This window comes from Ictidomys tridecemlineatus, chromosome 8, assembly GCF_052094955.1.
Source record: "Ictidomys tridecemlineatus isolate mIctTri1 chromosome 8, mIctTri1.hap1, whole genome shotgun sequence".
NCBI classification, from domain to species: Eukaryota; Metazoa; Chordata; class Mammalia; order Rodentia; family Sciuridae; genus Ictidomys; species Ictidomys tridecemlineatus.
The window spans coordinates 64,611,500-64,624,445 of record NC_135484.1 but is presented as its reverse complement, the minus strand read 5'-3'; the positions used below and the strand labels follow the sequence as shown (position 1 = coordinate 64,624,445).

General features: G+C 34.3%; 1 protein-coding gene across 2 annotated transcripts in view; it reads right to left on the bottom strand.

Annotated features, from left to right (window-relative positions):
- Nucleotides 1–12,651, bottom strand: part of Mms22l (MMS22 like, DNA repair protein) — a 119,324-nt gene extending 106,673 nt beyond the window's left edge. For both annotated transcript variants that reach the window (XR_005732913.2, XM_005338013.4), the window contains exons 1-7: nucleotides 12,522–12,651; nucleotides 11,754–11,995; nucleotides 10,650–10,775; nucleotides 8,733–8,782; nucleotides 3,916–4,003; nucleotides 3,643–3,820; nucleotides 1,086–1,176 (exon numbers count right to left, since the gene is read on the bottom strand). Coding sequence is in view for 1 of the 2 variants with exons in the window: in XM_005338013.4 (XP_005338070.2) it covers nucleotides 1,086–1,176; nucleotides 3,643–3,820; nucleotides 3,916–4,003; nucleotides 8,733–8,782; nucleotides 10,650–10,775; nucleotides 11,754–11,917 (697 nt within the window). In the remaining variant the exon portion in view is untranslated. The remainder of the gene's footprint in view (nucleotides 1–1,085; nucleotides 1,177–3,642; nucleotides 3,821–3,915; nucleotides 4,004–8,732; nucleotides 8,783–10,649; nucleotides 10,776–11,753; nucleotides 11,996–12,521) is intronic.
- Nucleotides 12,652–12,946: the final 295 nt, after the last annotated feature.

Below are 12,946 nucleotides of genomic sequence, written 5' to 3'. Positions count from 1 at the left end.
AACTTTGCACTTATCACAGCAAGTTCACTTCTGTATTGCTTTAAGAAAATATGTGAAATACAGAGTCCCCATGAGAATAAATTACAAATCTGTGTATACTTTCGTATGTTTGTTTATACATGCTCACACATTTTTAAGTCTATTAATAAATTGCAAAGCAGATATTGAGGTTATGCATACCATTACAACATAAATAACAGGTTGTTAACCTAAAATGCAAACCACCAAGATTAAGAAATAAATAGGCAACATATGAAATAAAGAATTATTACTTATATATTAACTTCTAAAATAGTACGAAAATTTTAAAAGATAACAGGTAATTAATAAAACAATTATGAACAGACAATAAAATTATATAAAGGTATTCAACTTCACTAGTAACCAGAAAATTCAAAAAAGAGAATATAACTTTCCATGTATTAGTTAGCCAAAAAAATTAATAATGTCCACTACTGGCAAGAATATGTAGTAAAGTTTCACTCATGGTTAACCTATTAGTTCTGACTTACTATACAACAACAAAAAAGAGCAGCATATATAATATTTAACTGCCAATGTGCCACTCTACTTCTAAGAAATTATTTTATAGACTAATGTGCACATAGATTAAAATACGTGTATGCATACACATGTTATATGGATGTTCAGTGACATATTATATATAATATAAAATAAATGGAAATAACTTAAATGTTTAAAAAGTAGACAAGGTTCAATAAAGTACAGTATATCTTTAAATGAATAAGCAGAACTATATGTAGTAACATAAACAGATCTCTATAAAACTGCTAAATCAAAGACCACACTGAAAAGTGATGATACTATCTGTAGTTAAAGCAAAAACCCAATCCTACCTGTGAATTTATATACATGTACCAATAGATAGTGAATATAGTGAATATGGAAAGATAAATAGACCAACCTATTCCCTGCATTAACTCAGGGAAAACAGATTATAACTTTTATTATTTATTTTGATTACTACTTAACTTTCTAAAATAAAAATCAGACAATACTTATGACTTAAGGAATGAAAGTTCAGATGTCTAAAAAAGAAATAAATCAAAAACCCAAAAACTTACTAAATTTTTCACCCAGCATGTGAAGAATCTCTAAAGCCATCCAATGGATATCTAAGTAGAGGTGTAATAAATGCCATGATGGAGGAAAAAGCTGTGAAAGACATCATCCAGTACAATTGAAAATTCATAATACTTTACTAAGTACTCTGTAGTACTTCAAAATATTCCGCCATATACACAAGGGTAAAGAACCAGTTAACCTACCACTACTCAAAAACTCAGGGAAAATCTGCATTGTTCATTGGAGAATTCTTTCAATGAAGATCTTTGAATTGAAAGCAGGATATATTTTCAACCATTGGTTTTAGACCCATTTTGAGGCTGCTCAATAGATTTATAGAATCTTCCCTGCAACCAATGTCCAATTCTACTAAAGTTGTAAGGCAGTCAAAGAATTTTTAGAAACATTTTCATGACTTTGTTTTGGAATTTAGCTAGCAAATATATTTTTTAATGTAATGAGTACCCAAAAACTTCTATATTTTTTTTGAAAAAAAAAAAAAAAAAAAAGAGCTTCAGACTACCATGTGGACATTATAGTCACCTTTTTTTAAGAAGTGGAAGATGAAAGAGGTGGAAAAATTTGTCTCTTAATTTATGCATTAAGATTCAAATGCAATTCTATCTGACTCTAAAGCCAGAATTTTTACCCATTGTGCTGCACTGGGTTCTCAATAACCTTCATCTAGTCTACACTGAGCACCACTATAAAGATAAATATAATGACACAACAAGTTCTAATTAGAACATCAGGTAAGAATGATGCAGAAGCAACTTGTTTTATCATACACACAAACAAAATAAAATGCAAGATTAACAAAACTGTATTGGCACAAAAATTGATAAAAAAATAGCAAGAATAAGAAGAAAGAGATAGTTACATATACAATCTCAAGTCATGGGGAAAGCATAGATCATTCAGTAAGATAGGGTTGTTGACTTACCCATTTGAAGAAATTAAAGTAAGATTTCCCACCTCATTACACATTAAAAAAAAAAATGTATAAACCAAAATATTTCTTAACAACACCATAGATAACACTACAGAATAATCAATAAATACAACTTAAATGATCTACCTGAGAAGTCAGCTTAATTGGTGAAAAAAATAAATGGATGAAAATATCTGTGATATATAACAACACCCAATAAATAATATCTCACATATTAAGTTTATAAAAAACAATAAAAGACAGATGCTCAATTAGAAATGCTACCTAAAATAAGACTATTCACATGCAAGATTGATAAAAAATATTAAATATAAAGTCTTAAAAGATGTTTTTTATTTTCTAAGATTTCTGGTTGTTCCAAAAGAACAGTATTTCAGTGTGTGATTTGTTTATTTGTTGAAGACTTTAAGGTCCATGGTTTAAAAATTCAGTCTTCTGAGCTTCAAACAACCTGTTTTCAAATCTGCCTAATTAAAAAGTCTATGAAAGGCAAAATCTAGAATGAGGACCCTTGTGCACAAACATCTATTTCTGCTGCTTCATAAATTATTCATTTTTATTTTCTTAACATTTGATGGATATCCAAGAAATAATAACCAGTGCAATTTATAGAAAGCAAAAGAAAAATGGGGGCAGGGAATAGTCCTCCTTCCACAATTTACCCATGGCTGTATTAAATTATATAACTAAAAGCAATTATTTACTTGTTTTCTATGGATTAGACATATTAACCTATGAATTCAGTTGGAACTCTATTTCCTTCATTATTAAATAAACTAATCTCTGATTTTAAAAAAAAAGTGTGAACTCTTTGGAGTTTTGGTATGATTTCACAGAAATACATAAAAAATTATATCTTACATTTTGTGTCTTACATTAGACATATTTTCTGAAAAATAAAAAATTACTCAAATTGATGAAGTAAAATATAACAGAAGGAGTTCAGAGTTCAGGGAATCTCAATGTAAACTCATTAAAACTTATCATTTATAACCAGTTCCATTTTCATATGGTGAATTTTTTATTAACTATAAACTAGACTACACTAATAATTTGATTTTTAATTTTTTAAAAGCAACCTTCAGAGAGAATAATTATCACAGATAGGGAAATAAGAACACAATTAAAATTATCTCAATAATATTCCAAAGAGGTCTAAAAAGTCAGAATATTTAAAATGATGTCGTTTTCAAAGTGTACTTTTTTAGGAGATGTTTAATCATAATACAATATAAGCAGCAGCTTTCACAAATCCTTATCAATGAGGAAGATAAAACAAATTTTAGAGACAGAGATACTTTTTGCAACTTTTTCTATATTATCATGAACAGGAAAAACAATAATTATTTTTAAGCCCTTCATGCATATTAATTTATTTGAATTTTCCAATAATTTTAGGAAATTATACAACTTACATAGGCGGAGAAACTGAAGCAAAGACATTACTTGCTTTGAACTAATTATTAAAGAGGGTTCCAGGATCTAATCTCATGCAGTGTTTGTACCAGGGTTGTAACATTGACTGATTTTTCCCATTCTGGAATAAATATTCCCTGTGAGGAAAAAAGTCTGAGAATTTAAAATTTAAATGAAACAAATCAAACCTTAGTCTGGTTTTGATTTAAATATGCTCCCAGATGAATATTGGGAAGTTCAGATAGGTGTCCAATATACAAAAGTAATCCATGAAGTTCATCAACCAACACTGAGGGAAGCTGAGCCTCCAAAGTCTCATAAGGATGGACAGGAACATAAGACTCAGCATCCTGTATTTTCAGGCATCTAAAAAGTAATTGGATACAATAAATAACCACTGTCTGGATAAATATACCCATAAAAATTCATGCATTAATCAAAATAATCATCTGTCATCCTACCTGAAGATGAAAACTTTAACATAATGGAGAAATATGACACACTGTTTCCTGATATTATCTGCTTTGCAATGTAGGGTTGATATCTTCCCTGAAACCAAAATGAACAATGTTAACTATAGCTTAAACAATTACCAGTGAGCAGTGAAGAAAAATTTTACAGGCTACACCAGCAGTAATTTGGTCTAGTAACTTTTTCTTTTTTTATTAGTTGCGCATGACAATGCAATGGTCTTGACATATCATACATTTGAATCAAATGGGGTATAATTTCTCATTTTTCCAAGTGTACAGGTTGCAGAATTACATTAGTTATACAGACACATATATACATATAGCAATACTAGTGTCTATTTTATTCTGCTGCCCTTCCTATCCCCTCTTACCCTCCTCTCCCCTCCCATCTCTTCTCTCTACCCAATCTAATGTGACACATTTCTTTTTTTTTCCCCCCCTCACATCATCATACATGTATTTTGTATAACAATGATGGTCTTCTTCCATCTCCCATGCAATTCCCCTTCTCCCTCCCAGTAACTTTTTCTGCTGATTCCTGTGATTCTTGCACACCCCCACCTCATGCCTCCACAACTGCTCTTAAAAAGGTCAGCAACTGTGTTGCCTGATCTAATGGATATTACCTGTCCTCAGGAACTTGCCTTTGAAGTTGCACTGGCTTCACTGAGCCTACATACTGCCAGTCTTCTTTCTTTCTTGTGTGTCCTTTCTCCTAACTCTTCTTTACAGGTTGACCTTTCTTCCTCAATGCTACTACTAATATGAGGTCTCCTCAGGATTCAGTACTAATTCCCCTCCTCTCTTTACATCTCTTCCTAACTATATGATCTTATCTGTTCCTTTATCAATAAATGATATTGACTCCAAAAGTCTTATCTATATCACACACTTTTCCTTTATACTTCAGACCTTGAATGCTAAATTGCCTAACATTTATACATAGACATTACTGTCTGACAGCATGCCCTTATATTGCAAATAATATACCTTTTGATGGCTTCCAAAATCAGTTCATGCTGTGTACATTTTTTCCCTTCCATTAAATGATACCACCAGTAGCCTATATCATTTTTAATTCTTTCATTTCCTTTAACCTCAGACCAATCCATCAGCCCTATTTAGTTTACAACACAATACACCTTCAAACTGTCCATTTTCCCTATAATCCATTTACCTTAATCCACTACAAAAGGACTCCTAACAAGTCTTCCCACATCCTTCTTTGCCTCCCTTTAATCCAAGTACAAAATTAATATATTATTTTTGGTTACTCCATCAAAACTACCAAAAGCTATCAACTATACTTAGAATGAAATTAAAACCAATGATTTAAAAGGCCCCAAATGACCTTTAAATAGCTCCTTTCTTTCTCCCAACCTTGACCCATGCTCTTTCCCTCACTTACCTTAACCTTTATATCAGTAAGAATTATCTAGGTAATTACTACATGTAAAACACTGATTACCACTATAATAAGTAAGAAACAATCACTAAACAAAATAAGAGAAAATGCGATGAGAATTATAGACAACAAATTAAACATAGAACAAAATTTCTAAGTTTAAGTTCAAATAAAAAGAAAAAAACATGCCCACTACTTTGGCAAAACTAATAGGACAATAAGTATAAAGTTGCTGTGTAAATACTTACATATTAATCAGCACTTAGGTGAATCTCCAATTCACCAATAAAAGTCATATCCTCACCATACTTTGAAGACAGTTTGTTCCCTCCAAAATGCATGGTGGTGTTGGGAGGTAGGGGTCTTTAAGTGGTGATTAGATCATTAAGAGGAATGAATGCTATCTCACAGAGAGTGTTCTCATTGTTGAAGAACTGGATTAATTACTAGGATAGTGGGCTGCTACATAGCAAAGCCACTCCTCACGTTTTGCCTCTTTTAAATGTGCCCATGATACCATCTACTTTGTTAGGATGCTGCATGAGGTCCTTACCAAATGCAGCTGCCAGATCTTGAACTTTCCAGCTTTTACAATCATACCTAAAAAAACCTCTTTCATGAATTATTTAGTCTGCAGTACTCAGTTATAGCTACAGAAAAGGGACTAAGACAATCCTCATTTTCACAATTCTCAGCTTCTAAAAGCAGTACCGCCTAACAATAATTGCTGTGAACTTTTACATCCATGCAAGATGGAGTAATAGGATTATTTATCCATCTCCCACTGTAAACTTAAAAAATAACCATAAAAATAACATAAAATAAGTTTTCAGGCATTGCACATAAGACAATACAAGATCACTATCTCAGAAAGAAGGTGAAATCCATGAGTGCATTGGCTTCTCATCTAAAGAGTTTCCAGGGTGTGGGACAGGGGAGACAGCCCAGAGAGAGCCCACTTGTTGCACAGGGGAGACAGCCCAGAGAGAGCCCACTTGTTGCACTATCGAGATGAGATCTGAGTTAAGAAAAATCTACATTTACAGGGGAAAAGTACCAAGGGAGAAAGAAGCCTATTTAAACACCTCTAAAAAATGCAGCAAGGGTCTCCCTTGGTTCTTTGATTAAGTACCAATCTGTTCAAAGATGACAAAAAAATTGCCCAAGGCCACAGAAAAACACCAGAAAACATTTCCCTATAAAGCTTACACAAGTGAACAGATCAAGTTCCCACCAGCAAGAAGAAAAAAATAAAAGACCTCTTAAAATACCAGTCACCAGAAAGAATACTGAGAAGGTTTACTAGGTTAATTTACTATGCTACATTAACATTCACCTCAAGGAGGATTTTCTTTTGCTTTTGTAGTACTGATGATTGAAGAACCCAGGGCCTTGCTACCACTACATCCCCATCCTCTCATTCTTTTTTATTTTTTTGGATACAGGGTATTGCTAAATTGACCATGCTGGCCTAATACTTAGAATCTTTTCACCTCAACCTCCAGAGAATTTAGGATTATAGGCATACACCATGACATCTAGCTTAAAGGGGGCTTTTTAAAAGCCCTAATAAAATTTAAAACAAACTTCAAAAAGAGTCAGTGGATTACAAGTATTCAATAGCAAGCCAGAACAAATTTGACAAAGGAATGTAAGAAAATATAAAAAGTAGCAATTTAAAATCCATAATGTACATTATACAATAAAACAGTATTAAACAGATATTCCAAGCAGAAAAATGTCACAGAACCAGGAGAAAAACCAATCAATACAAAGAGATCCAGAAATGAAAGTGATGAGAGAATCAGCAGTCAACTAACTTACAAAGTGATTACACACAGAACCCACATATGCAAGATAGATGGAAAAAAAAATTAAGGACAGAAATCAAAGATATTGAAAAAAATCTAAATGGAATGTCTAGAGATAAAAAAATTAAATTTGAGATAATCAAGAGAACATGTGCTACCTTAACTAGCAAGCAACCCTGGAAAGGTAAGGAAGAGGGCAGCACTATAGGCACTGGCAGGAAGGAGTCCCACATAAAAGTTGGGAAGAATTGAGGGCCAAGGCTAGCTGCACAAATTTATTATCAATGTTGTGACATACTGCTTGGCAGGGACCACTTGATCTATGGATTATCTCTAATACTGCTAGCCTTCCAAAAAAGTCTGTCATTAAGAACTTTTTTTCATCAAGAAAAAGAACCAAAGTGTCAGCATGAAAAATAACCACTTAAACAAAGATAGTCATAAGCCAGTATCTGCATGGATTATTGCCAGTACCCATTGTGAATAGCAAAATTTGCAGATGCTTAAATCTTTGATATAAAATAGTGTAGTAATCTGCCCTCCCCCGGCCCTACAGATGTGGAACCCACAGACACAAAGGGCTGTCTGTAATGGTTTTAGGTTATTAAGTATATAGTATAATAATCTTAGGTAATAAACACCTTCCCTAAATCCAATTCATTTTAGATAGTAAAAGTATTATTTTTGCTCTTTTCACTAAAATCCTTTGATTTGCAGATCCCTTGATGTTTTGAAGTCAAATTTACATTATTCGTCATAGTTTTTAAAACACATTGTGATTTCATTCCTTCTAAATTTTTCACTCTCACATAAACTCTGATGTAAACACACAAAGTATTATTCATTCCATGCTCCCTAAAACTTTATGCTTTCATATCTTCCATTTTCCTTGCTTTGATAAGCAAATAAACCTCTCTTTGACTAAAAGCATATTCTGGTCATCTTTGGTAGCTGAGCATCACTAATGATAGACACTGGGCTAAGGTCTTACATGTGTTAAGGGATTTAATCATCACAATATCTCACTGTGGTAAGAACTATTACTTGGTGTGAGATCTGCAATTAGCTAAGTTCAGAGCCAGGCTGATCACAAAGTCACAAATTAGAAGTCTACAATGCACTAAAAATGTTGGAAAGGAAAAGCAGCTAGCCTGTAATAAAACAATATTGACCTTCAATTTCCTTTAGTACCTTATCTATACCAAGCCCCCTTAAGTCATAATCCATTAAATGCCAAAAGAAAAAAAAAAGCAGAAAGCAGAATTTTGTTTCTTTTAATTTCTTGTTTAGTTCTCCATCCCACCCAACACCTCCAAAACAAGTAGTAATTCACTTCAGAGAAGTTTAGCTTCCTTAAATCAGTTTTACATTTAAGACCTACACATTTGAAAAAAAAAAAAAAAGCTATAAACCTTAACCATAACAAAATGTAAATGTCATATTTTTTTCTGAATTCTGCATTCACTATATTATGAATTTCTAACCCAACACATCATATTATGATACCCCAATTACATTCTTACAGACCCATGTGCAATTCATGCAATGGATCCACATTCCTTTTTGCCGCTAAATGCACTTTAACTTACCAAAATCACAGCTGACCTGTAATAAGGTTTCCAAGTTGTATAGCTGTTGCCTAATTTAAAAATGGTAAAGAAAGAGTTAATTTTAGTATAGCTTAAAGCATATTTAACAACTACACAGACAATGTTTCCATGCCTATTAAATAGCTTTAATACAATTTAGTTATGGATGATGTTTAACATTTTGTGTTTATTAAAAGTCAGATTTAGATAGCAAAATTTTTTAAAGAACAGAAAACACACCTTTGACCTTCCAAAAATTAAAAGATGCACAGATCTCAGAAATCTCAGAAAGGTGTATTAAAAGGTACATGGATCTCAGAAATTATTTCAAGTATCTCAGCTCTCAATCAATGAAATACAGTTGATATCTTTAGAAAGTTTGATACATAAAACATTCTAGATCAACAGTTTTATAAGAAAATGTTACATTGTATTATATAGTAGTTTGAAAAATGCAGTAGTTTGAAAAAAGTAGTTTGAATTATGCAGACTGAAGTTATCATGGAAAGCCATATTCGTTTCCCTCTGATTTCTTGATATTCACCTTCTCTTGCTATTCTTCCTACTTGCCTTCAGTCTCTTTAAATATTAGCCCATATTCATAACTTATGTCAAGATTACAAAGATTCATTCAGCCTATTCTCTCAATAAAACACACAACATGGCACAGATACAATGTCTCTTTAGAAGGTCTTATGGAATAAGAGTGGAATTCAGGAACTCTTCATTTTCATTTAAATGTACCATATATACATTTTTTTTTGAGAGAGAGAGAGGGAGAGAGAATGAATTTTTTAATATTTATTTTTTAGTTTTCAGAGGACACAACATCTTTCTTTGTATGTGGTGCTGAGGCTCGGACCTGGGCGGCACGCATGCCAAGCAAGCACGCTACCGCTTGAGCCACATCCCCAGCCCCCATATATACATTTTTAATGTGTTTTTAGATACTTTGCCCTAAAGTTGAGCAATAAGCACAACTGATTTGATTTAAAATAATCTTAAAATCTAAGTACAGACTGTGTTATACGTAATGAACAACTAATTTAATCCTGCTAATTGTACTAATGACATATAGTTTAAAAAAAAATCCCAGCCAGGTACAGTAGTATACACCTGTTAATTCCAACTACTAGGAGGATGAGGCAGGAGGAACCCTTGAGGCTTGACTATGAAACAACAATAGTTTTAAGAAACACATTATGAAGTATTTTAGGATGAAATGGCATGATACCTAAAACTTATTTATAAATACTGTACAAAAGAACAGGGGATAAGACAGAAAAAATGTGATAAAATCTTGATCCTTATTGTAATGAGAGTATATGGGAGTCGATAATACTATTCTATTTTTGTGTATATTTGAAACTTTTTCATTAAAGTATTTTTTTAAAAATCTTGCCTAAATAGAGAATTAATTACATTCTTACTATGCTGTTTCAAAGACATATTTGGAAAGTCTGAGTTTATTCTCAAAAGTTCATTGAAAGACTTTGGCTATTAAGTAATAAAGGATTTTAATTTTTCTTCCAAAATTTACAGTATGGTTCAAAGCTTAACTATTTGTTTTCTACAAACATGTCAACTACAAACAAAGATTCTGAAAAATCAATAAAAAGCAACCATTAAAACTATTATTCCAGGGCTGGGGCTGTGGCTCAGTGGTAGCACACTTGTCTTGCATGTGTAAGGCACTGGGTTCAATTCTCAGCACCACATATAAATAAATAAAATAAAGGTCTATCAGCATTACTGCTTAACTACTGTTATTAGTAAGAAAAAAAAAGTGCGCAACAAGCACAATTCCACTGATGTTTCTGTAATCAGTACAGAAATCACCCAGCAATGTAACTCACAAAACTGATCACCATCTACACGCATAGGGAGTTAAACACACACACACACACACACACACACCTGAATAAATTAAAGAGATCTCTAGATGAATTCACTAATGCTGTTTCGGTAACCCACTGAATGCCAAATATTTCCACTGTATCCTCTTCAAAATTTGTTGGTAAAGGATCGAGATTCAAAATTAATCTGAAATATATTAAAAAAAAAGCCTGATTTAATCTCTTCAATGCTAAATGTCATAATATAGCATGTCCTTTTTCACATTATTTGAATTCACATTATTCATGACATGTAATAATAAGTCAGGAAATGCACTGGCACCTTACATATCTGGATTACTATGGCCAGATTGTACTAAAATTTCATTCTTGCATGGTGATAAAATTTAAAAATACAGCTAAAGATCTAAAAGGATTCAAGGGCACACACTCTTGCCTGACTTTACTAGTGATTTTCAGTTGTAATATTTCATTCCTTGGGGCAACAATTAACTTTTTAAAACAGTCAAAAGTTATTATGTTTATGTCTAGGAAATAGCATAATCCAAGTTGGGGAATCTCTTTTAAGGTCTCCAACAAGGTATAAATATAAAATCAACAAAAATTATTTCCTTGATGACTGAAATTCCCCCAGTAGGTACTGCCAAAATATTTCAAGAGTGTAGTTTTACTGTAGTATGAATATACCTGATCAGAGCAAATATAAGTCCATGACTTCCAAAGGTATAGAAAGGATTTGAAGTAACTGTGGCAACAGAAATGTGTATGTCTTGCTTAAAAATTATCAAAAAAGCTAGACTATTATAGTCACTAAAAGGAAATACCATTTTAAAAGGCCCTAGTGTTTTATAATTCTCTTTTGATTAAAAGATAAATTAGTGCCCAGTTCCCCACCCCACAGGGGAGGTAGCAGTAAGGTAAAAGAACATCAGTTTCCAAGGAACTCCTCTTTAATACTCAAAATACTTTTAGGTGTGCTCTAACCAGGAAGCCAACAACAGAACTAATTAATTTGCATCCTTATTGATACAATAAGCCTATTTACAAAACATGGTTGGGCAAATGCCAAAATTTATAATAAACTGAAATGAAAACATTCCTAACAAACTGATGAATAATCAGATAAGGGATAAACAGTCTCTTACTTTTTTTTTTTTTAACCTACCGTTTAAGGGCTCCACTAGCAAGATAGGATTCTCCAGAAAAATTTTGTCCTAGTCCTCGGTTGTCAAAAGCACAGGAAAAGGAAGGGGGTTTGCACCATTCTGTCCCCAGCTCCAACTCTAAACTGTCAGTAAGAAATGTCGACGCAACATAACAATCATCCATTATTTACTTCATGTCCTGAAATGTTGTGTTTCCTTATGATTACCATTAAGGCTCCAAAGAGAAGTTGTAAAAAGATTCCTGAAAGTGAAACGAGCCGAAAGATTAGGAGTTACCTTAGAAAGTTCCTAAAACACTCCATAGCACAAAGGAAAAAAAAAAAAAAATTTACCCTCCCCAGGTTCCTACCCCGCCAAGTCAACCCAGATCAAGGCTGTCAGACCAACGCTACCCCGACTGGCTGTGTGGCACTGTTGTAAACTCTGCCTTCCTTGTCGGATTCTGCCGGCTGGGACAGGGAAATGTTTGCAGAACGGATCCAGCTTCAGCTCTGAGCCCGCCTCGAACTGCGTGCGCCCTCTCCTAAGTTGCTAAACCTCACTCCGCCGGAATCCAGGTGGCAGGGTGGAGAAAGCTCCCTTGCAGGCTGGGGCAAATTACACCGGGCAACTACTCCTGGGCACCACTCCTTCTAACGCGTGTAGGAGAGACACACACCAGCAGCACTCAAGCAGTGGGTGAGCGGAGCCGGCGTCCGGAGCATCAGGCTGCAACAAGGCCCCGACGACTCCCCTTCCCCCACTGTGCCCGTCGTACCTGACCTTACCTGCCGTCCCGTAGATCTGCTCCCCAAGATCACCTCTACCGCCCGGGAGTTCATGGGATCTAAACCGGAAACAGGCAAAATTCCCGCCAAGGTGCGCCCGCGCTCTGGAAGGGCGGGGCCACGGCGTACCCCGCCCCCGGCTCCCAGTCCTCTCGCGATATCTTCACAGAAACTCCTCGCTCTCAGCGAGCTCTCGCGAGAGATAAGGATACGCTGCGCGTTTACACCTTTTCTTTCTTCTGTACCTGTAATTGGGACTTCAGCTGGAAGGCGGGGTTCCGTTCGAAAATGAAATTAATAATTGAGGCAAAGGTGAGGAGGGCCTATGAAGAGAGGGGTTATCCTCCTGCTTGGCCCAACAACAGCATTCTTCGAGGGTGGGTCTCTGTCACACCCAGAGGCATTGCAGCCCCCCTTTTTTTCTG